The 26,803-nt window shown below is 41.5% G+C and overlaps 2 protein-coding genes and 1 long non-coding RNA gene across 10 annotated transcripts in view; 2 read left to right on the forward strand and 1 right to left on the reverse strand.

Annotated features, from left to right (window-relative positions):
- The first annotated feature begins 5,287 nt into the window (after positions 1-5,287).
- On the forward strand, positions 5,288-12,634 carry LOC130255989 (doublesex- and mab-3-related transcription factor B1-like). Its single transcript, XM_056497150.1, has 4 exons — positions 5,288-5,992; positions 7,562-7,794; positions 8,338-8,482; positions 11,125-12,634. Exons 1-4 carry the CDS (start codon positions 5,617-5,619, stop codon positions 11,193-11,195), a joined length of 825 nt encoding a protein of 274 aa, XP_056353125.1. The 5' UTR covers positions 5,288-5,616; the 3' UTR covers positions 11,196-12,634.
- On the reverse strand, positions 6,390-21,133 carry LOC130255990 (uncharacterized). 2 transcript variants are annotated; one of them, XR_008841044.1, is made up of 5 exons: positions 21,053-21,133; positions 20,266-20,356; positions 18,688-18,748; positions 10,584-10,765; positions 6,390-6,712 (listed from the first exon to the last, which is right to left on the reverse strand). It is a non-coding gene; the product is annotated as an uncharacterized LOC130255990 (long non-coding RNA). The 2 variants fall into 2 exon arrangements; XR_008841045.1 differs by lacking the exons at positions 6,390-6,712; positions 10,584-10,765 and adding an exon at positions 14,220-18,328.
- A 1,582-nt stretch (positions 21,134-22,715) lies between these two features.
- RC3H1 (ring finger and CCCH-type domains 1) overlaps positions 22,716-26,803 on the forward strand; it is a 70,176-nt gene continuing 66,088 nt past the window's right edge. For 2 of the 7 annotated variants that reach the window (XM_056497135.1, XM_056497137.1), the window contains exon 1: positions 22,731-22,866. The gene's annotated coding sequence lies outside the window, so the exon portion shown is untranslated. Of the gene's footprint in view, positions 22,867-23,114; positions 23,288-26,803 lie in introns of those variants that run through there. The other 5 variants (XM_056497136.1, XM_056497138.1, XM_056497134.1 and 2 more) reach the window with 4 other exon arrangements.

Raw genomic sequence — 26,803 nt, forward strand, 5'->3', positions numbered from 1 at the left:
TATGTTAATACTTGCAGAAGTCCTCTGCCATGAAAATATATCTCCAATATATGTACATATACTGTATATACAATCTGCAAGGTTCTATGAAATTGGAAATGTTATCTAGTCATTGTCCATAGAAAAATTTTATGGAAATAATGAAGAGAAGGAATGCTTCTTAAACAGCATCCTTCAGTGTAGCTGGCTGGAATGAGCTAATGCAAATTCATCTCTGCTAGTGCTTGCACTCTCTTCCCCACTACAAACCAGTTTCCCTCTGACATACAGGTTTAAGGAGCCAGCAAGAGGCTTTGTCATCTCACTGGGAGTCTATCAGTTCCCAGAATCATCCCCAAAGGCCAGATGATGTTCTATTGGTGTGAATACCAGAAATCAATTTGAGCATGCATGCATGAGATTAATCATCACCAAAGTTGTCTGTTCAGTCTCCATACTAAACATTTGAATGATAGTCTCTCATTCTATGCTGATAAGTAACTACTATTTGGTAATTTCATTTTTATTGGCTTCACTGAAGTATCTGTGAAGGGTCCAGGCTGAAGAGGAAGAAATTCTGGCAAACAGATGGTTTTATTTATTTTGCACTGTTACTTCAGATATTCTGAAATCTAATTCAGATTTGAGGTGTAGAAATGCATTTAGGAAATGTGGGACATGTACCAGTGTTGACACTGGTAAATGGAATCCTGCCCACAGCAAGTACACTTGATGTTTGTAGTGGTCTTTCAGCTGTCTCCTGCCTTATCCATCTATTAGCATTGCTTTAGGCTTGCTGACAAGGTAACATGACAATTTCAACATGAAATAGGTGCTAAGCAAAGATGACTAAACGGGCCACCTACTTACTGTGGAGAGCGTGACTGTTTCTGCATGACATCCTTTTTCTGCTGTTTGGGAGAATTCAATTGTGATTTTCTGTTCTTTGTGTCTAAGATAATACGACAAGAACTATAGCTGAGGGGAAGGAGAATGAGGACTCTGGATTAGAAATGTGTTTATTTCTCTAGGCAGAGGACTGATGGACAAGCTGAGTGGCAACCAATATAAAACTCACTAAATTTGGGAGCTTACTGAAGTACAATGGTGCTGTAACTAAGGCACCCCTGCAGCTGCTATAGAGTACCAGAGTGGACTATTCTTTGGGTTTTCACTTACTCTTTTTTCTATTAATGCCTACAAAGGTGACCTTCTAAAGAAACAAAAGATTTTTTCTTAGACATAGAAAATTAAGTAAACAATCAGACTTTGATGATACAGTGATCCTTATTTATTGCAAACTGAACAACTCCCACAGGAGTTTTTTACCACAGATCTAATTTTTTCTAGGTAGGGATCTTTAAACACCCTATCACTTATTTGGGGAAAGTACCCAAGTGTGTGTATGTGTATTTATATCTGTCTCATTCTTTTCCCCTTAATGCAGTTTATTTCCTGCTTATAGGAGAGGTGTATTGATGCAGAAAAAGAACTGCTACGTGTTTGGTTTCCTTTTTGGGGTTGATTTCTCTCCAGGTCCACCCCACTCTTCTGTAACTCATGAAATAACCAGATCACAGAGTTTCCAGTTTAATCGCTATTTCTTTTCTCTTGAATAAAGATCTTGTTACAATAAACAAACATCAGTGTTGCTAATAAAGTCTCTGCTGTTGATATTTAAGAACTGTTATATATTAAAAATATACTCAATTTTAAGTTCTCAATATTTATTTTAGTTGTTTGTTCAAGAAACCAGAAGTGCTTATATAACTTTGATACATTTTTAAGATTATAAAATATGCATAAACTCCATCTAATTTTCCCTGATCACAGCATAGAGTTTCACCTTTTTGATAGATCGGATGACACTGTTTTAAATACAACAACCATAAGCGTCCCCCATACACCTCAGTGGAATTCCTGCTTGCATTACAGAAGACAACATTTTAAAATAAAGGAATTGATGCTGAAAGACAATTGAAAAGCTACATCTATTTATTTCAATTTAAAGAATTTAACTGCAACCAGATTTTAAAAAAGTGTAACCCGAACACATTTCAACCGTTTCAAATTTTAAGGTAGATAGAGTATTATCATAGTGCACTGTTTCTACACTGCACTTTTCCCCACATTTAAAAAAAAATGTTTACTACAGTACAATTTCACCCTGATTAGAAAAGTGGAAAACACAGTGTACAGAACTGACTGGAAGAAGTTTATTCATTGTCATGTAGGCTTGCTTTGGGCAGGATCAGACAACCTCATGAGCTTGTCAGCAGTGAGCTGACCCCTGCAGTTCTGTGGCAGCACTGATGGATGTGTGCTGCTGTGAACTCAGCACTGAGAGGGGATTTGGTACTGCAGGCCAGACAGAGGATGTTGGAAACATTTTCATGGTTTTTATAAGGAGCTTCTAACTATGAAGATGCTAAATATGCTACTTCTTAAAATGATATTCTGGGACAGGTGAAGGTGAGAGCTCTTCTTGGGCAGTTTTGCCTCTGTAGGTAAATCTCCACATGTCAATCCTGCCCTGACTGAGCTGTTAGCACAGTTCTACACAGCTATAATGGAGAAGACCTGGTCATAGTACTACTATATCAATTTTTATATAATGACTTATGATGGATACTTCCAAACTAATGGATACTTCCATAGTAAACAATGGCATACTTCCGAACTACAAAGATAAAAAGATAATTTTTGAACAGAAGATTTTACCTTCATATGTGATGTCTTAAAAATTGGAAAGATACTCTTGATTTTTATTTATAAGAAAATGTATTTCCAACCAAGTGTGGAAATATTTATTAATGGAGATCTCAGACTGAACAAATTTCTTGATTAAGTTGCTGTTGCTCTCTGAAATGTCAGAATGATTTTCTTGCCACAGAACAATTTTCTTGCCAAAAACCATTTACTATATAAATATGAGCTGGAAAGTCTGAGACGGAAGAAAAAAAAAAAACAATTTTCTGCTATTTACTTTTAAAGCAGTCTTTTGATTTGTTCCCTTTTAGCTAAGTCATTATTTTTCCTCACTGTTTCATGTACAAAGCAAATTGCATATCAAAACCACACACTTTATATGATCCAGAAGTTGGAAAGGAGTAGAGATATTATTTATTATTTATTTATTTATAGAGATACTATTTATTTCAATAACATAAAGTCAGTAGGTTGCCTTCCTTTCATTTTTGCAAGATAATAATTCTTATAAATGCTGCTTGAATATACAACTCTTTACACACTTTTTGGTCTGCTCCCACCATATGTTACATAAAATGCCAGAGAAAACCAAGTTTTGAAGAGTCTTTATTGGGCCTCATTTTCTTTCAAATATTAACAAGGAAGAAATTTATAATAGACATGAAACTGCATCCACATACAAGTCTACATTTCATTCCAAAAATGTATTTTGAAATTTTTCTATCTTCTTTCTGTTATGGTCTTCTTACAATGTGTGATTAGGCTCACTCAAATATATATACAAAAACATAACAGGATTGGAGTAACAGAATTCTTTGAACTGCTTGCAGAAATAAGGATTTATCTCACAAGCAAAGTAAAAAGTTCACTTTTCTACAAAAAGCAAGTCTAGTTATGATTGAAACAAATTATATGGAGAGTATAATAAGTCCTGAATGTTTAGGTGAACTTGTTCAAAAGAAAAATCCACGTGACTTTGAAAGATATAGTTTAATTAATGGAGAAATGGCTGGTACACCATTTTAGAAAGAGAAGAGATAAATTTCTGTGTATTTGAGTAAGTGCCTTGAAGAATAGTATCATGTGACTCAGAATAGAAAATCACTGGGGGAAATGCATGTAGCCTACCTTTCTCTCAGTATCCAAATGAACACAGATTGGGTATCTATGAAAAGATATAATTACAGTTTTTTAAAATGTGTCATCCATCCTCTTTCATTCTATGGCTAAATCAGTACATCCTGAGCATACAGCAAAAATACAGACCATAAAATTAGGAATATTTTATCTGTCTGTATTTAATACAGAGTCAATGTTTAGAATGAGTACAGGAAGATCAAGGCCTTGGCACAGGCGAGCAGCTGCACTGAAGAGCAGCTTCCATTGAAGACACATCCAGCAAGTGCCTTTCTGAGCTGGGAAGGGATGGTAACACACACGTGCCCATGCACACGAAGCTGGCTCTCCACACCAGGCTTCAGAAGCCATCTCGGGAAAGCAGCTGCTGGCGCTCCTGTGAGAGCAGGCACAGCATCTCTGGCTGCACCTGGTGCAAAGACACAGCTGAGAGTACTCCAGAGAGCAGCTGCCAAAGGCTCAGCCTGCCACTGGGACAGCGAAATCTGCAGGCTGGGGTTGGCGCTGAGGGATCCAGAGATTGGGTGCATTTGAGGATTTGGGTCTGAATTGCTTTCAAGTGCAAGTCTGGGCTCCTGTGCTGGTATTGCACTTACAAATCATGTCCCCAGGAGGCAGAATCCTACTGGAAACCTGCAGGAGTTAGGGGTAAAGTCTTTCCTACTGGGTCTTTTGCAAAGTGAGAAGCCTGATATCTCTGCTGAGCTTTGGTGGGCATAGGGGCTGGCTGCTCACTGCAAACAAGACTTGTTGCCACAGCACACTGTTGCCAATCCCTAACGGGCCGCTCTGCTGGGGCCTCACCCCCCAAGATGTTGAAGGGTGCGTCAGGCTTTGCAGGATTGCTTGCACCAAAGGAAAGGCTTCTGCCAGGTTCTGTGAAACAAACTCCATTGCAGTTAGAATTGTTTCAGAGCAAGCAGATAGATGTTACCTGCTTCTCTTGAAACTTATTAGAAACCTTCACCACTACTAGGTGAATAATTCTTGTGGTGTTCTTTTTAACATAGAAGCTATTGCCACCTTAAGATTTTAAAACGCCTATGAAACCCAGCAGTGTTGCGAAGTGGGGAGTTTTCTCCTGAAATGGGCTACTGTGTAAACCATGGGTTTGCAGCTACCAGCAGTAACAAATAACAAGTGCTTTCAAAGCAATACTACAAGTGGAGCCTTCCTGTATTTCTAATTGTAAACTTGTCATTTTTCACAAAGGATAAGGAACTTTTGAGAAAAAGAGACAGGTCTCTGGAATGATATATGCTTTCCACCTTCGTCTTAGTACCTTCTTTTGAAAAACAGAATGATGAAAGTGTTCTTTTTCTGTTGAGGCAGTCACTCTTTCTCAACAAGAGAAGCATGCTGCAAATTGGAAACAAAAAGGGACTGTAGTCCCGCGCATATTAAAAGCGAATGCATGAGAGCTATGAAAGTGGGTGCAGATGTTAAAGTGCCAAAAGGGAAAATTATCTTTTAGGGCACTGCTGTAATGGCCAGCCTATTCGTGCCCCTGCACGGCGGGCCCATCCACGCCCCGGGCAGCCCAGCACAGGGCGCGGCACCGCCGGGGCTCCGTGCCCCCCGCAGCTCCGGCATCAGCCCCCCGCGGCTGCGCTCGGTCCCGCCCGCACCAAAGGCTGCAGGGGGTGCCGGGGAGGCTGTGCCCTGCCGCAGGGCGGGGAGCCCACAAACACAGAGCATTCCCCACCCGCCCCTTGGGCCCTTCTGCCCGGGCTGCGCCCTGTCCCATACAAGAGCCCGGGGAAGGGGCAGGACCTGGCCGGGGGGCATGCCATGGAGGCGGCCGAGGCCACGGCCAAGGCGCTGCGGGCACCCAAGTGCTCCCGCTGCCGCAACCACGGCTTCGTGGTGCCCGTCAAGGGCCACGCCGGGCACTGCCGCTGGAAGCTGTGCCTGTGCGAGAAGTGCTCGCTCATCTCCGAGCGGCAGAAGATCATGGCAGCCCAGAAGGCGCTGAGGCAGCAGGAGACGGAGCTGCCGGGCCGGGCGGGCGCGGAGCCCGTTCCGTCGGGCGAGGGTCCCGGGGCGGCCCGGCAGGACGGAGGGCCCGAGCCCTGCAGCCACGAGAGGAAGAAGGGCACCCAGCCCGACAGCGGCGGCAAGGGCACGGCAGCCTGGGGGCCACCGCCGCCTCCCTTCAGGGACGACGGTAAGGACTGTCCCCAAAGCCTCTTGCCAGCATCTTCTTCTGTTCTCTTTCCCTTGTCAAACGTGCCGCATTTCGCTGATTGCTCGGGCTCCGCTGCCCGAAAGCCGCTCCTGCTGTCGGTGCCGCTCTCCCTGCCCGGGGCACTGCCCTCCGTGGGGGCTGTGCGGCCCCAGCGCGGGCGGGAGCAGCGTGCTCAGCCTCGCCGCCCTCTGCGGGCTCCAGCCTTAAGCGAAGTGGCTTTCACCAAGAGGAACATTAGCCTGGGAGTGCAATCAGACTTGATCTGCGCCACGTGTTCTTCTGAGTGCTGTCACAGTATTTATAAACTCACCGGCACAAAATTCCAGCAGCAAAAATGCAAAAAGTTCAGTGATGGCATGTAAATAGGTAAGGTACTGCTGCAGCTGGCTGAAGCCAGCATTTTATGCTAGTAGTGTAAAAGAAAAAGACCTTTTCGCCTTAATTCATACCTGTAGCAAAAATTAAATTTGGCTCAGATGACTTGAAGTAAAAGTGCATTTGGTATTTAAGAGCAGAGCATAAACTTCTCAGGTGGAACAGTTGTATGGTTTGTCATCGCCTAAATTGCTTCCTTTAATAGAGTCTTTCATGTGACCTGTCTGATTTATTATAGTAACTCCATTCTATTACTATAAGAATGTTGCAGAAATTCTTATGATTGCAGTAGTCATGAATCTGAGCCTCTGAAGAGTTGGCAGCCTGCAAGACAAAATGTTGTCCTGAGAAGCCCAGGGAAAAGACTTTTTTTGTACATCTGTAATCCCCAGAGAGTACTGTCAACAACTTCACTTTTTTAGCTTTGTTTTGGAATGTAAGTATGTTTATAGATGACAGTTGCTGTACAGATGTCTGTCAGTCCTTCCCTTAACATTTCTTCAAAAAAAGATTAGACACAAATTGTAGTACTCCAGAAGTAAACTTTTCAAAAGAAATTCTTTGCCTTTTCTGCCAATTGGAGGATGAAGCAGACAAGAAGGACCCTATTTACATTCAAAAACCACTCTACTTTTCCTTAGAGTTCAGAGAGGCCATATAAGATTCAAGATGCAAGATAAAAAGTGAAGTAACTGATTTCTGCTTCTGAAGTTGTTTGTGTATGACCCTAAAACTGAGCATGCTGCAAATTAACCTAAAAAGTGACAGATAGGACTGCATTATTAGAACACTAGAAGGTTAGCACGCTGCAATTTCTGTGGAATTTTAAGTAGTTTTAAGCACTAGTTACGGTTACTAAAGTTAAGGTAGGTTATTTTGTTCTTGCTGATGTACTGAAAAGAATAAGATTCTGCAGCCAGTGCTTTACTAAGAACAAACTTTACATCACACAAGACAGAAAAGAATGCAAAATAACTGCATTACAGTGTCATCTGCTCTACCTTTCCTTAGTTCCTGAAAAAAATCACAAAATCAGTTTGTGGGGAGCTAAACATGAAACCAGAGGACCAGATTCTCCTGTCTGAGAGTGGAATTTGTTCCTGCAGCTACTACTACATAACTCCATTAAATTACATGGATAATTTTGTTTGCTCTTTTCTCATTGTTTCTTAGCTTACCCTGCTTTTCCTCCAGAATACGCCGTCAACCCAGAATACCTGGAGAGAGAAATCCCCAAAGTGTACCCTGGGTGTTCTGGGGTGTATCCTTACCACCCATTTCCCCTGGGATTTGCCATCAATGAGTCAAGCAGTGGGGAAGCACCATCACCTCCAGGGATATCACTTCAGAGAGGATTCCGACACATTCCTAGCAGCTATGTGCCAGGGAATGCAGCCACTGTATCAGTGAGTAGCAGGCTTTTAATTACTTGTGTTAATACTGCCTTTTAGCTGCCTTCTCTCTGTTCAAGTAACCACTAAGAGTCATCCTTCTTATCACTTACTTCATTGCATTTTGATGCATCACACTGAAGAAAACATTAGCAAATGATGATGTTAATAATCTGACCTGCTTTCAGTACAATTCATCTGTTGATGTTAAGGTAGAGTGATCTGCCTCAAGATGATAAACTATGGATTTATTATGCTTGTATAGAAATTCCCTGACACGTTTTAGTGGTTACTGAGAAAGAGGATGGCTGCTCCTGATTGAAACCAATTACTCCAATGAGATGCCAGAGCAGGTGACAAGGACTTAAAAGGTCAGTTTTGCTCTGACATGGTCTGAGAAGTTCTTGCTCCTCAGTTGCACCATGGTACCCGTGCACAGGCTTTCCACATGCACTGACATGGCAGCATATGGGCAAAAACCCAGAAATTATCTGGTAACACAGATGTATCCTGGAGACTCTCTAGATGGAAGGTGATCTGCTTCATGTATTTCCACAGGTTCCAGATGGAGCTGGAGACTTCCCTCAAGGATACTACACTCCTCTGCATCAGTTCATCCCATCAAGTTTTCTAACAGGGATTCATTACATCCCAGCTCCAATGTCACTGAACATACTGGCTGAAACAACCAAGGAAGTACATGGTAAGGAAGTACAAGATTCACTGTTAGCCTGGTTTCAATATCTAACCCCAGAGATGGAAACCCAAGAGACCCTGATCCTAGCTAGTATTGACCTCTGTGATTGAAGCCAGGCCTGAAGTCCTGACTCCTGGGACAGGGACTAATACTTACCATGAATAATGTGAAACTTCATGCTTATCTGAAAATGCTAGATTTTAATTGCTGGAAAAGAAAGGTTGAATCTTCAAAATCTCTAACTGATTCCCACAGGATTTTAAATTTCTGTCATAGGTTAAGTCTTTGTGCCCCTCTATTTTAGATCTGTTTCATGTACTGTGCCTACATGTGGACGTGTTTGTGATGATATTTGCAAGTTTTTCACTTGGCTGCAGCTAAGCTGTGACCACAAGAGGGTAGAGCTGCTCAGAGAATTAACCACTAGCCAGTTCTAATTTAATTTTTTTTTAAACTTTTAAAATTGCAGATAAATAAATACAACTTTCTTTCTCTTTTTGAACATGAGAACAAAAAGTCATTAAGCTAACTGTTTATGAAATAGATTACAATAATCAGCCACTGAAAAATCAAGAGGGAGGAGAAATAAGAGAAGTAGAATGATCTCATCTGAACTGAAAAGATGGTGGTGATGGTTATGGGGGACAAAATATAAATTGGGGGTTTTTGGCCTGATTTCTCAACAACATAAGGCTCATGCAGCCTCATTTTCTGTTAATGTCAGTCCTCTCATAACTCTTCAACCCATTAGCTATTTTCAGCCAAACAGATCTGTTGTGATCACGTGCCTACACAATCTTGATGTGCAAGGGAAGCAGATACCTCTCACTGAAGCATTTGCTTGCAGCCAGGTCGTGTTGTTGGGCTGGCTGTCCCCCTGCACTCAGTCCCTCACTGGTGTGTGTGTCCCTGGGCTGGCCAGCCACCAAGTGCTGCCAGTCAGCCCAGCAGTGAGGACACATCCCCCGAGCACTGGGGGCATCCCTGCTCCTTGTCTGGCTGGAAAGCCAAAGAAAAGGAAGCAGGAGTTGTGGTGGACAAGGGGAATATAGAGAATATGGCAGTATGGAAGTGTACAGATATTGTAGAAATGTAAAGTTATTTTAAGATACTGGTAAAGGCAATGTGTAGGAGATACTGGTGTGCTGGAGGTGAAGTAATAGGGGCTGAGTTTGAGGGGAAGAGAGGAAAACAAGGGCCAGCCTGCAAATCCAGAAGTGTGTGTGAGGATTAGTGGGCTTTGTGACTTGGAGGGGACAAAAATCTGGGGGATGCTGCAGTGGCAGAGAACGTTTAGAGAGCTGTAGCTTTTCTGTTGGACTCTGAGGGAACAGGCAGGAAATGGGAGTAGCACACAAACATGGGGGACATGGATTGAAATTACAGTAGTGTGTAAGGGAGGAAATCTAGTCCTGCACTGGTAGAGTGAAGTTGTACTGGCCAAAAACTGATGAAAACAGGAACTGGACAGAGAAGAAACACCAGTGGAACAGCTTCCCCCAGGGAGCAAAATGCCATCTAATGACCTCAACACACACCAGGGGAATCACAGTCCAGGCACAGCACCATAGAAAACAATGCATCATGGATTGTGTTGCTCAGAGAACAATTCAGTTTCCTTAGTGCTATGGAGAAAATAGAAATTAATTCTACTGCATAGCATTTATGCTCCAGGATATGTAGGAATTTGCTATTGTAACCCAGAGAGGGGGGATAATTCTGTATGAGGTCATACAAAATAGCCTGGCAGTAGAAGATGCAGATGTAAAGGGAAGAGTGAAATGAATAAATTATTTTTGGAATTCAAGATGCTTGAAAAAAGAGAAAAGATGTAATGCGTAGTGCATAAGGATGTGTTAAGATTGCATAATGTCTTTCTTTTTCAAAATGGAACTGACTCCAACCTGCAGTTAAACTTGGGAACATCCTTTCTCCAGAAACCTCCAGAAGTAATGTGAAATGGGCTTTCTGGCAAAACTGTAGCAGGAAGATGGATATAGAAAGCTGTCACCCAGCAAGGTGACAGCTGGTGAGGAGAAGTGTCTGTGATCTCTGCCCAGAAGGAAATCTCAGATAAAAACAAAAATGAAAAACTCCCAAGGCTTACCTGAAAAAGATGCTCCTAGGGTAGAAGATGCTTCCAGAAAGATTTGTTACAAATGTTACACGATTCCATGCAGTACTGACTGGTAGTGTTACAGAGATTTGACAAAATAAACACAAGATATGTCCAGTGAAACAGCTAATACAGCATCTGGTGGTAGAATCTGACTGCAAATGGTTTGCTTTCTAAAAGAGCAAGACACAGAAAACCAAAACTCAGGTTGTCTGTGAGGAGATGAGGGAACTTTTCATGCAAATTGCCAAGTAAATACTTTATAAAATAAAAATCCCTAGTTGGATTTCAAAGAGGGATTATGAGCAGTCTGTCAAGGCCTTTGAGAACTCACAGGACTGCTAAAAAGGCATGGCATAGGTTCACTGTGGGTAAGTGGGCAGAAGTGTCTGCCTCATTCTTTTACTCTAGTGCAGCTTTAAATGTGGAAATGTGATTGATTCCAGGTGTAACAAGAGCTAAAACAGAGGGCTTGGGGGTTTTGCTTCTTTCTTTGTGTTTAACTCTGACGTTTTTCTATTCTTCATTTTAGCTACTGAAACTGACAGTGAGGATTCAGGAATGGTTCATGAACATGGCCAAACTCCTTCTTCTCCAGAATAAACAAGAAGAGACCAATCTGTACATTATAAACAATAAATGGGCTGGAGAAGAGCTGAGAGCAGGCAGCACTGTTTGTTTCTGAGTGTTAGTTAATGAGGGTAGAATGACACTTAATCACTAAGCAGTCACAACAGCCAGAAGGGGATTAGTCCCCTGCCTCACTTTATGATCAATATTTGAGCTACCAAGCTCACAGCTCTGCCTCCCAAGCACTACAAAGCCCATGTTCCTAAAAGGTTTTCCAGTGGATGCAACAAATGATTTTGACTCTGAATTCGTTCCTCTGCTGAGGTTACCCAGACCATGGTCTCTGAGCCATGTGCATTCTGCAGCATTTTCATGTTCATGACAGTAGTCAGAAAGATGTTGTTTGTATCAGTTTGCTGTAAAGGAAATCTGGTTCTGAATGTTACAGAAGAGTTAAATGATGTGGAGCCTGAAGATTGTGTGAGAGAGGATGTGGAGACAGCCTGGGTTGCTGATGCACTTGGCTGCCTAAGAAGGTGACTGAGCAGGGGAAGGGAAGGGCATGGCAAGAATGTGTGGAAAGGCCTGGTGCCTCCACATTGTTCCTGGGTCCTTTAAGGCACCTTCTGTGTACACTGGGGACAAAGTTATTTGGAATCCCCTCTTGTCACACAGGCTTTGCATCTGACATTTTGAATATCCTTGATGATTTATACATGATTTCAGTGTTGTTTAACTTTTGTCAGCTGAAACTGAGCAATGCTGTTTCTAAAGGGCTGCTGTAGACAGCTTTACACCTATGTACTGGAAGTACACTGTGTGGAGAGATTTGCCCAGGACAAAACACCAGTTAAAATAATAATTAGTTAAATCCATCCATACTATGATTGTCAATGATAATCTTTAATTAAAAATGAATGGTATATTCCTCTGCTGTTTTGCCTGGATTAATTGGTTTTGTATCAAGTGGATCAGTTGTTAATGTTTGAATAATTGGGGTGAGACTTTTGTATAATTAAAAAAGATACATTAAACTGTTGTTCTGGTTTGATGTGTGTCTGCATGTAATTTTTCTAGCCAAAAGTCAAAATTACCTGTTACCCTGAACAGCTCTGTGCAACAGACTTGTCTGGAGAGAGATTAAGACCTCAGTATTTTTTTCTTACGTCTTTCTGCTTCTGCAGAGGTGAGCACAGTAAAATAAACAGACTTCTTTTCTGATAATTGTATTAATAACTCCTTGCTCAATGCAAGATGTAAAGAAGTTCTGCTAAGCTGAACATTTATCTTTTGTTTAATGTAGTAGATGTTCTGCTGGAATGCTTTGCAGCACAGTGTTTTGGGGCAAAAGTGAATGTGGCAAATTTAGAACTGCCAAGAAAAAAACCAGAAAAAGTCACTTATCTGTAGAAAGAATTGGATGTATAACTTCTAATACTTTAGATTTACAATAGGATCTTTGCTCCCAGGACTGTTCCAGAACTTCTGTCTGCTTGGAAAGTTCTGGATACTTCTTTCTTTTCAAAATAAAATAATTACAAATAGAAATACAAGCAGTGCCCACAAAGCTGGTTCCTCTGTGGATGGAGGGTTTGGTTTTCATAACGTAATTTAAGAAAATAATAATGTTCAGGATGAATACTTGAACCAGCTCCTTCCCAGATATTTTTCTAAAGTCATCATATTGAGTGTTGTATTACTCCTTAAATCTCAAAGCAAGGTAGATTCCAGCCCATTTCACTGACTGTAGTGCACAGTCACTGTAGATACACTGCACATACAGCACTGTTTGCTCTGTTTTACTGGGCCAGTGACTGCTTCCAGATTGCTGTGTCAGAATCCTTAATTTTCTTTTCCTCCACCTTTCTGAACTATCATCAAGTGAACCAAAGCCCTTGCTTTGGCTATTTGAAGGATGGTCTGGCACTCCACTAGGATCTCCCTCGCTGCATTGCTGCAGATAAATGGGCATCTCCAGAGGGAAGCAGTTTAATGAAAAGCCAGAGAAAGGCAACTAATCTGAAAAGATGGAGAAGTTGGTTACTGGGGGGGGGAGGAGGTCTAAAAGTAGAGTTTTCAGTTTTAGAACAAACCTTGCTACTTTATACACCTGAAGGACAAGAAGGTAACTGAGGCAAAGGATCAATTGGTTTTCACAGAATCACCAGGTTGGAGGAGACCTTTAAGATCATTGAGTCCAACCCATGCCCTAAAACCTCAACTAAACCATGGCATTGAGTGCCTCATCCAAGTTTTTTTAAACACATCCAGGGATAGTGACTCCACTACTTCAGCTCAGCAGCCTCTGCAGCTTTATCTCAGATCACATTTTCTCCTCTGAATTTGCCCACTGGGTTTTCAGGGAGGAGTTTCACTTTTCAGTTTTGGTGTTTAAAAGCTACGAACCTTCGGGGCCTGCAGAGCGTCAGTTAAAATAATAAAGGCACTAATTAATTGACAAGATGTTTTCACTCCAATTTAATCTGCCAGAATTTAACTCTGCCTGGAGGACATGAATTTTCTGCCCTTTCCTTTTGGTTTCCATACCTTCCAGTTCTAGCACTCGTAAGGCTTTACTTAGTCTAGTGATTATTGCTGAGGTAGTTTGAGAAGCAGTGTGAAAACAGACACAAGTATCAAATGCATCTGTCACCTTTTTCAAATTGTCTTTGTGTCTTTTGCTTTCTGGTTGAAGTGGCATGATCTGACAGCAGTATTTCTACACGGACATACTGCACTTCTGATTGTTTCAAAGACTCTCCAGTGAGGAGAAACTTAGAGGAGTATCATAGCATTAAAATATCTTCAGCAATATTGTTTATTTTTCCACAACTTCTCTGGGAACCTTCTTGCATCACTGTTTTCCCTTAAATTAATATTACCTTGCTAGATCTGAAGCAATTGAATTTAGGATAATTTCTGACATACAGCTATTATTGTGTTTAAATGTTGTCTAATAATATATTCATTAAAGAAAGCTGTTAGCTAGACATCATAAACACCCACAAAACAGTTCCTGGCTTCCTTCCACATGTATGTAATCCTTTTTTCCTCCATCTCTCTTGCATTACTTTTAATTGCCTCTTGCATTACCTCCAATGCCAATCTTGTCTCTTCTCAGATGAGCATTCAAAATTTGCTATTTTTGATATTTTGAATAGTGAATGACTTTGCCTGTTACTTTTAAATGGTTGTTTAAAGACATGACGAGGACATCAGAAGTGATTCATTATGTTTAATGTCTATATTGATAATAACTGTATGTGGAAAAGCAATCTCTGCAGTGTTATCCATTTCTCACTAAAACCCCCACAAATCTGTTGCTGTAGAGAAGGAGACTTACTCACATTACAAGTTTTTAACCTTCCAAAATGCCACCTCTACTTCAGATAGGGGCCACATGAAGATTAAATACAATGAACATGTATTATATTGTATGGGATAAGTAAAGGCTGCAGTGCACACAATGAATTTAATGCGGTTTTCATTAACAAAGCATCTAAAAGTGAATTGGAATAACATTTAACAAGTATTGCCCTGAAATCAATCATATTTAAAATTAAATAAACATAAGCAGGTAGTTGAAAATGAGAGCTGAAATCTGTAGAAATGAGCACCATAACCGGTAAAATACCACATCAGTGTTGGTAATTCATTAACAATACTGGGAGAAATCATATAAAAATGACAGTTTCTATTTCAGAAAGAAGTTGATGAAATGTTGGAAAGTATGTGCTGCTGAGAGGGGGGGTGTATCCCCCTGTGGCAGTATAGTGGCTAGGAATCATTTTCAAAGACTCAGATTAAAAATGAATCCAAGCTTGAGGCTGTGCCTCAGGCTCTCTACCCAAATCCCTGTCCCTCATTTGCCTGTCCTGGTGTGCTGGGCCGTGGCTTTGGCAACGAGCCCTCCTCTGGCCCCTGGTCTGCTCTTCCTTGCCCCCAGGCAAGGCAGATGTCTCACCAAATGCATTCATTACAAGATCCAGTGGGGAAAAAAAGCTTTCCAAAATTAAAATGGGCTTTTCTGGTTGCTAATGAGTGTCCCCAAGTGAGATGTCTAGGTATCTCCAGGTATCCTTCACTTTGGCAGAGATGGGCTGTGGCTGTGAGATTTTTCAGTTTTGTTCACTGTGACTGCCACAATGAACCTTAAAAGTGCAAATAACAAAACTCATGCTCCTACAAAGGGCATGTTTTAAAGTCTGTGTAATTTTTAAATGCAACAAAAAGGAGCATAAATGCAGAAATGCACATGTGCAGTAAGGTACATTCACTATTTTAATTACTTCTCTCACTAAAAATAATTTGCCTCTGTGATTGATTTCATCTCTGCTCCACCGTTTTTGAAAAGCAACTACTTTGCTAAGCATCAGCATCAGAACTTTAGTGTCCCACTTGGGCTGATTTTCAAACAAGATTTCATGGGAGGACTGGGTATGCAGAGGATCAGAGGGAAAGTTGTGTTGTTTCGGTGCAGTGAATGGGTCAGGAACATTTCTCCACTTGGACTAATTTGTTCCCTGACGAGGTTTTTTCCATTCTTGCTGTAATACTGAATTCCAGTGCAAATGTTGAGTGCTGCTGTCACAGGATGGTGGTTGGAAGGGAAATGCTTGGCTCTGCCTCCTGTTACTCATTGTGCAGTCAATCCGAGCCAGCTTACAGGATGGGAAAATGCACACTAGCACGAAGAAATCTAGCCCTGAAAGCAAAGCATTTGAATCCATCCCCTACCTGTGCATTTCAACTTCTTTTCTCCTTCTTGCTATAAAAATAAGGCCAGTAGCTGCAATGGCAGAGAGGTGGTAGCTGTTTCAAAGGATACTTCAACTCTGCCAGCTTTTTCTATTGATATTCCCTGCAGATGATTTTCTCTGGAAAAGCCAAAAATGGAGACTCAGCATAACAGGCCCTGCCACTTAAAAAGTCCAGAGAGGTGGCCAGGCAGGTTTGCTGATTACTCCTGGGGAGCAGCAATGTAATCCCTAAATAAAAATTGAGGTACTTTCAGCCATTCTAGAAAATAATTAATTTCCCAGCATAACACATCTGGATTTGCCAGTTCTCCTTTGATTTTCATTGCATCATTAAGTAAACAGTGGTGCAATTTGCTTGCCCATGTTGCAGCTCTACCTGGGCCTGCAGCTGCTGGGACAGTTTCTGTGGATCAGTGTGCTGGGAGCACTGGCAGTGCTGGAACAGCCAGCTCACACCAGGGATTTCAGTTCAGGTACCTGGGCACTGCTGCAGACTGCTGGGGTAGGCACACAAAGCTCTCTTGGCTAGGGAATTTTTCTGGCTAAAATACACTGCAACTTCAGCTCAGAGCTGACTGGAATTCAGGTAGCTGCTTCATCACATGCAATCAGTCAGCTGGGCCTTTCCCTAAAAGTTCAAATTGGGATGGGAATAAAGTGATTCAATATGAGCTGCAGAACTTCCTTTTATTTTTCTTTTCCCAAAAGTGAGCTCTACCCTTTTCTATAAACTTTGATTTTTTAAAAAATGCTAGAACTACTTTGGCAAAAAGTTCAACATTTGGCAGTTTTTATTTAGATGTTGACATGTGGTTTTTATATTAAGTTAGAAAGATGGTGAATTCTGTCATTTTCAAATGTTTAACTTGTAACTGTTGGAATCTGCTGGGTGTTTAAAAAGGATTTGAGGAAGGAAGTAGGGTATTAGTTTTATAGGGGAAAAGAGAAAAAATATTTTAAAAGTTCCTTTAAATGAATGTTTTTCTTACATAATATAGAGAAATATATTTATATGGATTGTAGTGTTTGATACTGCATAATATAAATGCCAGTAGGGAAATATTACTGCAGTGAAATATTCTGCATTTATTGTATAATAAATGTTACACAGAAATAGCATATAATGTTTAGAAAAAATAAAATAATATTTCAGGGAATGTATTGCATGGCTAAAGCTTTTATGTTGTGCTGATACTACTTCAAAAACTATTTTGTATTAAATAGACTGCTGCATTTGTATTTACCACAGACTGTGAACAAAGTAGGTATTTTTAAAGGCAGACTTTATCATGTCTGAAGAAGCCTTTAGCCAGCACCAAATTCGTATTCCCTCTCTCAGTTAATCATGGTCTTAATTAAACAAAGCTGAGCTGAATAGGGAGGCAGTGAGATAATTTTAGACTCTTAATCCATGGATATGAAATCCTTAATCCACGGATATAAAATAATTTTCTGAAATCAGGAGTAAGCACATGAACATGTGTGACCTGCAGGGAAACTGAGGCAGGCCCGAACTGAGTTCCCTGGAGCTGTGTTAGGACAAGGCAGAGACATCATTGTGGTGGCAGTGCACTCCATGGGTTTGGATCTGTAAATAATTCTGCCATCAGCAGAGGGAGCCCAAGGACACGCAGTCTCAACTGCGGATTTCTGAACAACGCAGTTTTCCGGGCGCTAAAGTGTTCCTGACATAACCTCTCCGCCTTTGAGTGTGACAAGAACTTATTTTTATGCCCCCAAACTGTGCAGTGGCTGCGTGGGGCCACCTGGGTTGTGCGAGAAGGAGGAGGGCTTAGAGGGAGAGGTGTTACTAATAGGAATCTCTTTGGGAAAGGGACTTTTTTCCTAAAATTATTAATAATGAGATCAGCACAGAAATCCAAGGTGTCCAACATGACCCTCTGGTGAACCAGCTTGGCTAACCACAGACTTGCCCATAAATCTGGGTAAGAAGCAGGATTGGACTTGGATAGAGGGAGGGGTTAAGCTAAACTATGCAAAATGTTACTTTAGCTGGGATTTGCTGTGGGGTCTTTGCATTAGAAAAACTGTAAAATGGATATTATAAAGATTATTGGCATTCCTGTTTTATAACTCCATTTTTTTACTTCTGACTGATCAGATTTCATTGCTCAGCCATAACACCCATCTGATTTCTGAGGAAAAAAATGTTTATTGACAATCACTGATCTTTCTGCCACTGTTCAAAACCATCAAATTCACTTGGAAAATTTATAAAAACGGCAGCTTTCTTCATCGCTGAAATTCATGTTGATTTTCAAGGGCTTTTTGATGGGTTTTTAACTGCAAAAGGAGCCCTGCAATCCTGACCTTGAACAAGAGATGGCGTTTTCAGAGGCAGCAGGGCCTGGGTAGGATGTTTTCATGCCAAAGCTGGAGCTCCCTCTTGTGAGAAAGAAATATCAGAAAAGTTTGGGACTGTCCACTAGAAATGTGTAGTGAAGGTGATGTTCAGCACTCTGCACACACCTCCATCCACTGGGACAAGAAAGCAGAGGATTTGAAGCTACCAACTTGTAAAATTGGGAAGTGGCACTTAACTGTCTGTGCTTAACTGTGATGTGTCACAGAGTTCTGATTCTTGATAAAAAATATTGGAGTATTTTTCAGTGGAAATAATTCCTCTGTTCCACACCCTCAGCATGCTGCATCCCACAATACCCACGGGACAAGGAGGATGATGAGATGGGATGGTTAAGGAAGTGAAAACTCTAATGAGAAATCATCAAAACAAAGTTTCTTACCTTCCTTATATTTTCTTCTTTTTCCACAGCAGCTGCAGTCTAAGGATATATTTACATAGACCTTTGCATTCCAAGTAGCATGAAAAACATTAATAATTATACATATAATATATTAAACAAACATTAATAATTGTATTGATATTCTACAAATTTATTATGAACAGCATCAAAGAACTGCAAAAAAATTTTTAAACAAATGTAATATTTGGTGGGTTATATAATATTATTTATTTGTGCAAATTGTGAATTTGTGAATGCTTGGGAGAGATGCTTTCATGGAGGAACACTAATTTTACACATATGGACTTCACATTCCTTTAGATATACATAAAGATTTTCTTTTTTATTATCTGTGGTTTATATGCAAGAATCTTCACTGTGTGAAATAACAAGCACATGCTTGGAGCCACCTGGAGAAATATTTAATTTATTTCATTCTTGCCTTCCATTCTGATATCACAGGTTTTTAAATTAGAATTTTTCCATTATTATCAGCTTTACAGGTCACGTTGCTAACTAAAATAGCAAACTGAAACACTGCCAAGACATTTTAAAAAATACAGATTTCTTTTTATAAAGACAGCTATCCTGGTATCACAGTTCTAGTGCAGTTTTATATGGAAGGAGTAATATAAAAATTGAATGGTGAGATGATACCATTTGACAGTTACACTGGTATTTTAAGGTATTTCTCTCAGTGATAGAGGCTAAAATGGGGAGTAATTTTTAATGTATAATTTGAAGAACATTACTACTATGGCCACAAATGTCAGCTCTTAGAACCATGCCTACACATTATCTCCTTTTGGATGGGAAAAAAAGAGAGAAAGGAATTGAAAACTGAGACTATATGTGGTAGAATAAAAACTAATTCCTGTGGGTTTTTAAGAACACAAAAAGAAAGAACAATGCAAACAAGTGGAGATAAATAATAGCAGATTTAATGATAAGCAGAAATGATATTTGAAAACATTAATCCTAAATACAAATAATGTTTTGTGTTGCAAATGGTAAAGCAGTGTATCATGCAGGAAGAAATGCTGTATAACTGGGGAAAGCAGACACTAAAAATAATCTACGTTATCTAGTGGGATCAGTTCCCAACAAGTGAACAAGCTCATCTACAAATTTCTGAACTTTCAGAAAACATAACAAAGAATAAACATTAGAAAACCCTGACTGATGGAAGTCTAAAGTGGGGTTTGAGAATTAAAGTGCTCATCTGTGCAGTGTTACATAAGAACTACAGGTCATTTAATATCCCACTTCTTTAAATTTCAACCATGTATTACTGTGGTAACCTGTGCTGATACTGAAAATTGTTGTTAGCATGTTCCTACTGGTAATGGAATTAAATGTTGAGGGAAAACATAAACGACATGAAAAATTGAACCTTTCCACAATACAAGAACCAAAAGAGAAAGTGCTAGAAGTTCCCAGACTGGAATATTAAAATCCAGACTGAACAGAACATCAGAACACTGTAAAAGAACTTGGTAGAAATTAGTAAGTAACAGGATTCAGGCCCTGACTATTTCTAGGTTCTGTGACTAAAGCAAGGTTTCAAAGAACACCTACCATTTTAGCTATTCCTAATGCCATCTTCTGCTTCTAATCAGGACACTGACAACTCCAACAAGGTTCACATTTTTACTGCAACAAGAGGAGTCTGCAAAAGATGGCAATTGATAATTGAAAAGTTTCTTTGGTACAGAATATCAGACAGGCTGGAAGCACCTTAAATCAGAATAAATCTTCAGAACACTTCTCCCCCCTCACCAACCTCTTTTCTTTCTCATTGACTATGTAAAGAGACAAAACCTAGGACTTTCAGTCACTTTACCACCTCTACAATAGTCTTTCGTCAGTTCTCTTAGGGAGAGGAGTCTCTCTTGCCATGCCATGGAGACTCCTCCACAAGAAACAATTCTCTCATGGCTTCAATGTCACAGTGAATCAGCTGCCCAGGAGATGGAAATCTGTTCATCATGTGAAAGTCCCTCCTCTCAACTTACAGGTTTTCCCACAGTTGTTTTTGAGGGCTCAATTTTTGGCTAATGGGGTACCCTTTTAAGGATGAGTTCTGAGAACAGAGGTCTTCTTCCCAGGGGGTAAAGGGCCTTCATCACCCTTGTCTCTGTTCAATTTTCTCATGGGATCACAGCTACTTCAACATTTGCTTCTTCAACATGGGTGCTTTTGCTCACGTCTAAAATTTGAACACTCCATCCATCTATGCTTTTCCATGAATTACAGAAATATTTCAGTGTATCACAGTCCACCACCACGGCCTTACAAAATAATTCCAGCCCAAGACTAAGCCATCTCATTTGCATCCCATCTGGGATTTGACTCATTTACTGACCTTCATGTCTCATGTTGTTCTCTTTACGTGGAGTTAGTTAATATCTGGCCCGGGCCTGTGGATGGCTATGTGGTCTCTGCCGAGTAGCAACCAGAGCTGTTTAGAGTGGAGGATTTTTTCGGTGGCCATTCTGGCTGGTGGAGGGGGGAGGAAACCCGGCTCAGCCCGGGGTGCAGCAGAGGCAGGGCCGGCCCGGCCCGGCCCCGCAGGGAGAAGGGGCAGAACTTCTCTCTTCAAAAGCCAAAAACAACAGAGAGCTTTATTCCCGGGCTTGTTCGTTTTAAAATGCGTGTTCAGCTCTTTAATTGGCTTATCAGCATGCCTGTTCTCAGAGCCAGCCAGCAATTGGTTTTGCCAGGCACGGAGGAAGCTCTTAGCAGCTTCTCTTAGAAAAACATTTCCGTGTCTGGCTCCTTCCCTTCTCACCAAAATCAATTAATTCAAACATCAATTAATGCAAAACCAACACATGCTTCTTTTCTAGTAATAGTAAAGCTCTCGCTAAGTCAAAGGTGCTCTTTGTAAACATCTTGGTATTCTGTGTGCGTAACATCTCAAAGCCTGTGACTGCGGCTAGAAAACTCTGTTTTCAGAAATGAATAGCTTTTCTTAATACTATTTTATTTAAGCACTGATCCTTGACAAACATAAAGGTTGTTTTGATGGAAAACCTTAATAATAGAGGTTATTTCTTTAGTAAAACAGATAGAAATAACACTTTTCTTTACTACCACCACATTTTTTGTAAAGATAATGAAAATCTGTCTGTGGTCAGTACAAGAGTCAGAAATAGGAGCTGAAGAGTAACCTTGCCCTATGAAGTTTTGTGCAGGAATTTCCATCTTCTGTCTGTGTGTCACAATCCAGCTCCCTTTTGCAGGCTGCTCTCTCGAGTCCCTGGCTCTGGGTATGGCTGCTTCTAACTTGATGTTGGTTGTCCTATTTAAATTCTATTTCCAGGTCATGCAACGCTGCACTTCAGATGTTGGACTGACAATATACTGGGTGCTTCTCACAGTGTTATGAAAGCAAAATAGAAATGCAGTGATTCCCTGCACAATAGCATCACAGCAAGATTGATCCCACAGAGCCTCTACCTGGGCACAGACATGATAAAATATATGGGCAATAAAATGGGACCACTGGATACCACTTTTTGGTCTTTAACTTAAATATAGCTTCCTTAGTATTTAACACCATATTCATGTTCTCATAAACAGGCATCAAGTGGATGTTACCAGGAAATGGCCTGATGCTAAATAATTAGCTCGTGAAACAATTTATCACTGTCAGTCAGTACGTGCCTAGTAAATGTTACAAGTCAAGTGACTGCAAGACATTCTGTACTTGCATTTTAAAATTTCTTCTGTATGTCAACTAGTTCTGACTGTGACACAAGCTTGGAGGGTCCCCAGACATCTAACCTGTGGTGTTGGCTAAAGCTGAGGATGATTTATGTCCTGCAGCACACAAAGAAAGCCACGGGGGACCTTCTCCAGCACCGAGCCCATCTCTACGCCTTCACGTGGGGCTGGAAGGCAAAACCCCGAAAGCTTAGCCCTGCAAAGCCACGTAAGAGAAAACTTAATTTGTGTTATTTTCCCTTGAATTAAGAAAAGTGACCGGCCCGAAGCAATAAGGTGTGATGGCATGAGGCAACCGCAAGATCCGCCAACAGAGGCTCCTGAGGGACAGAAAATGGCGGGCGGGGGCCCTCAGGAAGCTCCGGAGACACAGAGCGCTCTCCAGGAGCCACTCGTTGTGTGAAAAGCATCAACCTCCACCCCCGAGCCCGCTAACTATGACAAGAGGAGGTGAGGAGGGGAGGGGAAGACCCCACCTGAAAGGAGGAAGGCATCTGACATTGGAGACTGTCCCTGACGGAGCGCAAGCCACCCGCCCCGACACAGCAGACAGCTTCCCCACCCGGCCCTCTCGGGCTCTAGGCCGTGACTCGGCTATTTCTCCCCGTCCCGGCTGCGGGGGAAGGCGGGCGCAGGAAGGGGCGGGTGGTGCCGAGAGGGAGGGAGGGAGGGAGCTAGGTGGGCGGTGAGAGAAGCAGTCGACGCACAAGATGGCCGCTGCCGGAGTGGCAGCGGGGCGGCGGCGGGCGATGGCGGCGCTGCCCCGGGGCCCGCGTGTACTACTGGAGGAGCAGCAGCAGGGCGCTGTGGCAGTCCCGGTGTGCCGGAGCTGAGGGGGCCCGTGGGCGCTGTAGGAAGCCCGGCCCGCGTGGTGAGTGCGCTGCGTCCGCCGCGGGGTGCGGGGAACAATAGGGCGGGAGAGCTCTGCCCGCCTTGCCGAGAAAGGAGGCGGAGGGACGGGCGCTGGGACGAGATGATCTCCAGAGGTGCTTTCTACTTCTAATAATTCTGTGACTTTGTGCTTCGCCAGGCCTCAGGCTCCTGCGGGGCTCGATTTCCGAACGCCTGGGGCAGGCTGGGAGGGACCGCGGGTCGCTGTGCCCGACGGGGGGAGGCGGAGTGGGACCCGGCTGGGGGTGGGGAGAGGCGGCATCGCCTCAGGCTGTGGCGGCCGAGGGACTGGCGGCTTTTGTGCGTCCCCTTTGCCTGCTGTTGTTTTTTCCAGGGGCTCTGCCTGCCTCTGCGTGAGAAAACTCATCCCTGTGTCGCGTTGAACAACAGAGACGGAGGGGAAATAATGACAGAGCCCTAGCAGTCCCTGGGACACTCCTCCGCCCTGGGTTGTGGCTCTTTTGTCTGTCGCGCCTGAGGGAACAGCGAGGTGGCCGCGGCTCCCTCTGCATGGGGACAAACGATGGTGAAACCGCACAGGATCTCCCTGCCTTGCACTAGTTTTTCCACCTTGGCATTGTTTTTGCTGTTGGATTACACCCACAGAGTGGGTAGGGTTTCATGACGGGGGTGCGGTGTTGATATAGCTGGGATTTAATTTGCTTTTATGGCTGGGAATGTCCTGGTGTCAGGTTTTGTCCTCAAAAGCCTTTGTGAGGTCTGTCTTGTTTTGAAGCAGGGAACTGATGCAGGTTTTGTTGGTTTTTTTTTTCCTAGGAACTAGGAATGTTTTGTTTACCTCTGCATGCTTTTTTGTCCAGAGTGTATTTTTAATTTTTATAAATTTTAGTCAAGTACGAGTGACAAATCATTTGTTCCTCCAGTAGAAGCTATGGTTTTCTGTGTGTTTTTGCCGTATTGAAAATGGCTGAAGTGGGGGGAAAAAAAGAAAAATTTGCAAAAATAATTAAAAGGTTCAAAGTAACCTGGGTTGTGGCCGAGCTGCTTTAATCATTGTAATTGGTGTAGCAATGCTGTCATTTAATTACTCCACTGGAAGATAAATGCAATTGTTAAATTTAGCATTTATACTCCATTCACATTATTTGGAATTATGAGATGACACAGGAATACTATGAGGCAGAAGATAATGTGTTCCTAAACTTACCTTTTCTTACTTCTTTCAGGCTTATGAGGATGTGGAGGTGGTTAATTTTGTCAGCTATAAATGTCTGTATTGCTGCATTTGAAGTCAGTGAAGCTAATATGGGACTTCATGGCTATATAAATAGCCTGTGTTCAGGAGCAGTTTCTACATTTTTGCCAGTTTCTGAGCTTCACCAGGAGCACCATGGCTTTTTCAAGTTCATTAATACACAGTGCTGATAATGAAATTATGGTTCCCGCTAACATAAATAGAAGTAGATGTTATCAGGCACCTTTTCCTTTCCCAGTGATAGCTTATAGCTTTGCCTCTCTGTCCTAGAAAAGGGTCTGTCAAAGCAGACAGGCTGACAGGCTGCTTGGAGGGAAGTCTAGAAAGGCAGGTACCATCAGAGCAGTCTGTTTTGACAGCCAGAGACTTGAGTTTGTCAGTCACTTAAGAGCAGCAGGAACCTTCATCGACATAAGTAGGAAGTAATTTGTATGGTTTCTGGTGGTTTGTTTTTTGTTTTTGTGAGGTTTTTTGTGTCAGCTTTGTATCCAAACTAGCTTAGTTTAAAGTGAAATATTTTAGAAATTTCTGATGGGTTTGTTATATGCTGATAATTAAAAAAAAACTAATGTTCCAGTGAACAGGTGAACGTATGAATCTGGAAATTGCAGACATTAATATGTGTTTAATTTAGGGGCATCTTGAGACATGCATTATTATATAAAAGTGCTCATGCTAAAGCAGATGAAGAGAAATAAGAAGGAATGCTTTTGGAAACTTCTGATACGTTGCCAGTGATTCACCAGCAATCTGGGTGGAGCCATTATCAATCTTGTTGAATTAAGCATCACAGAAGTTGAGATTCAGTGAGTGTGTATATCAAAATAATGCTTTAATTACTGTGTATATGATTCAGAAGTCTTGGGTGACAGTGATGCTGGCTACCTTTGATAGTGATGGCAAAAACTGACATCCCATTTAATTAGGGTCTCTATCTCAACTAACCAGTGCTGTAAAAGGGTATTTTGTGATACTTAGGAAATTGACCTTTCCCAGTCTGTAATATGTAGTGATACAAAGGACAATTACTTTTTTTTTTTTAAATTCTGCACCAAGAATTATAGTTTACATGCTGAATACCTGGGAAAAAAAAAGTTTGAGCCATTTGAAAGAACTTGTGGAGTCGTACATAGCTTTCCAATGGTATGACATGTAAAGCTGAACTAGAAGGAAGAAACTCATCTGCATGTAAGTTCCCAAACTTCCCCATAATCTCAGAATAGTGATGCAGAAGCTCTAGAAGATGGTCTCTTAAGCAGGTGATCTTTATAAAACTTCATAATTTTTTGCAAAGCCTACTCATTGTTTAAAATTCTCCCCCTGTGGATTCACTGAATCATTTTGCAGATTAAAGTCTGTGTGGGTCTGTGTGGTTTTGTGGTGGTTTTTCCCACACCCAGTAAATCAAGTGGTTGTTTTCTGAAGCATCCCAAGTAACACTGGCTGGTGAGCCAGAAAAACAAATCTGACTCAAAGTGCATGATAAATAAACCTTAGGGAAATTAGCATTTTGAAATTAATGTGTTGGACTAGGTAACGAATGTGAAACCATTATCATACAGGAATAAAGATATATGCTCCTGTTATGAAAGATTATTATATAAACACACTGCACCAACTGAAATTTCAGTATGACCTTCAAGATTCCATGTAGGCTCTGTTACAGTAATGTAGTCTGAAGTCTAGGCACTCTGCTTACTGAGAAAGAAAGCCACAAATGTTTACTTACGTTATATTACTTTCCTTTCTATGCAGAGATTCCACAGTGTGTCCGGAACTAGGTGCAGTTTCCATCACTGAGTCTGACCACTTGTTTTACTGAAGAAGTGCATCAGTCTAATTTTCTTCATTACCAGTACAGTTAAAATTGAAATGGTATTAAATTTCCAGGGGCTAACTGATTTCCTAATGAGGTTTTTTATTTGTGGAAGTGTGTTAGTGGGCAAGAAGGTGCACAAGTCCTAATGGCTTATTATAAATAGATTTTTCTGATATAAAAATAATTTCTGGTTAAAGTGCTTGAGGAAACAGCTTTCCTGCTACTGCATGGTAGCAACATATTTGGTGCTGTCAGCTGGAGAAGAAAGAGATTTTGGTGATAGAAATAGTAAGAATTCTAAATCATTTGCTGTAAATGTGTGTTGTGCACAGCTCTGTGTTAGGAAGTGTGATGGGGGTCCTGGCCTCACACTGAGATTACTTTCTGATGGGTGAGAGAAGAAAGGCAGCTACAGGGGGTCTAAGGGAAACTTTCATCAGATAGAGATGACTTACCATATA

The sequence above is a fragment of the Oenanthe melanoleuca genome, chromosome 8 (assembly GCF_029582105.1).
Source record: "Oenanthe melanoleuca isolate GR-GAL-2019-014 chromosome 8, OMel1.0, whole genome shotgun sequence".
NCBI classification, from domain to species: Eukaryota; Metazoa; Chordata; class Aves; order Passeriformes; family Muscicapidae; genus Oenanthe; species Oenanthe melanoleuca.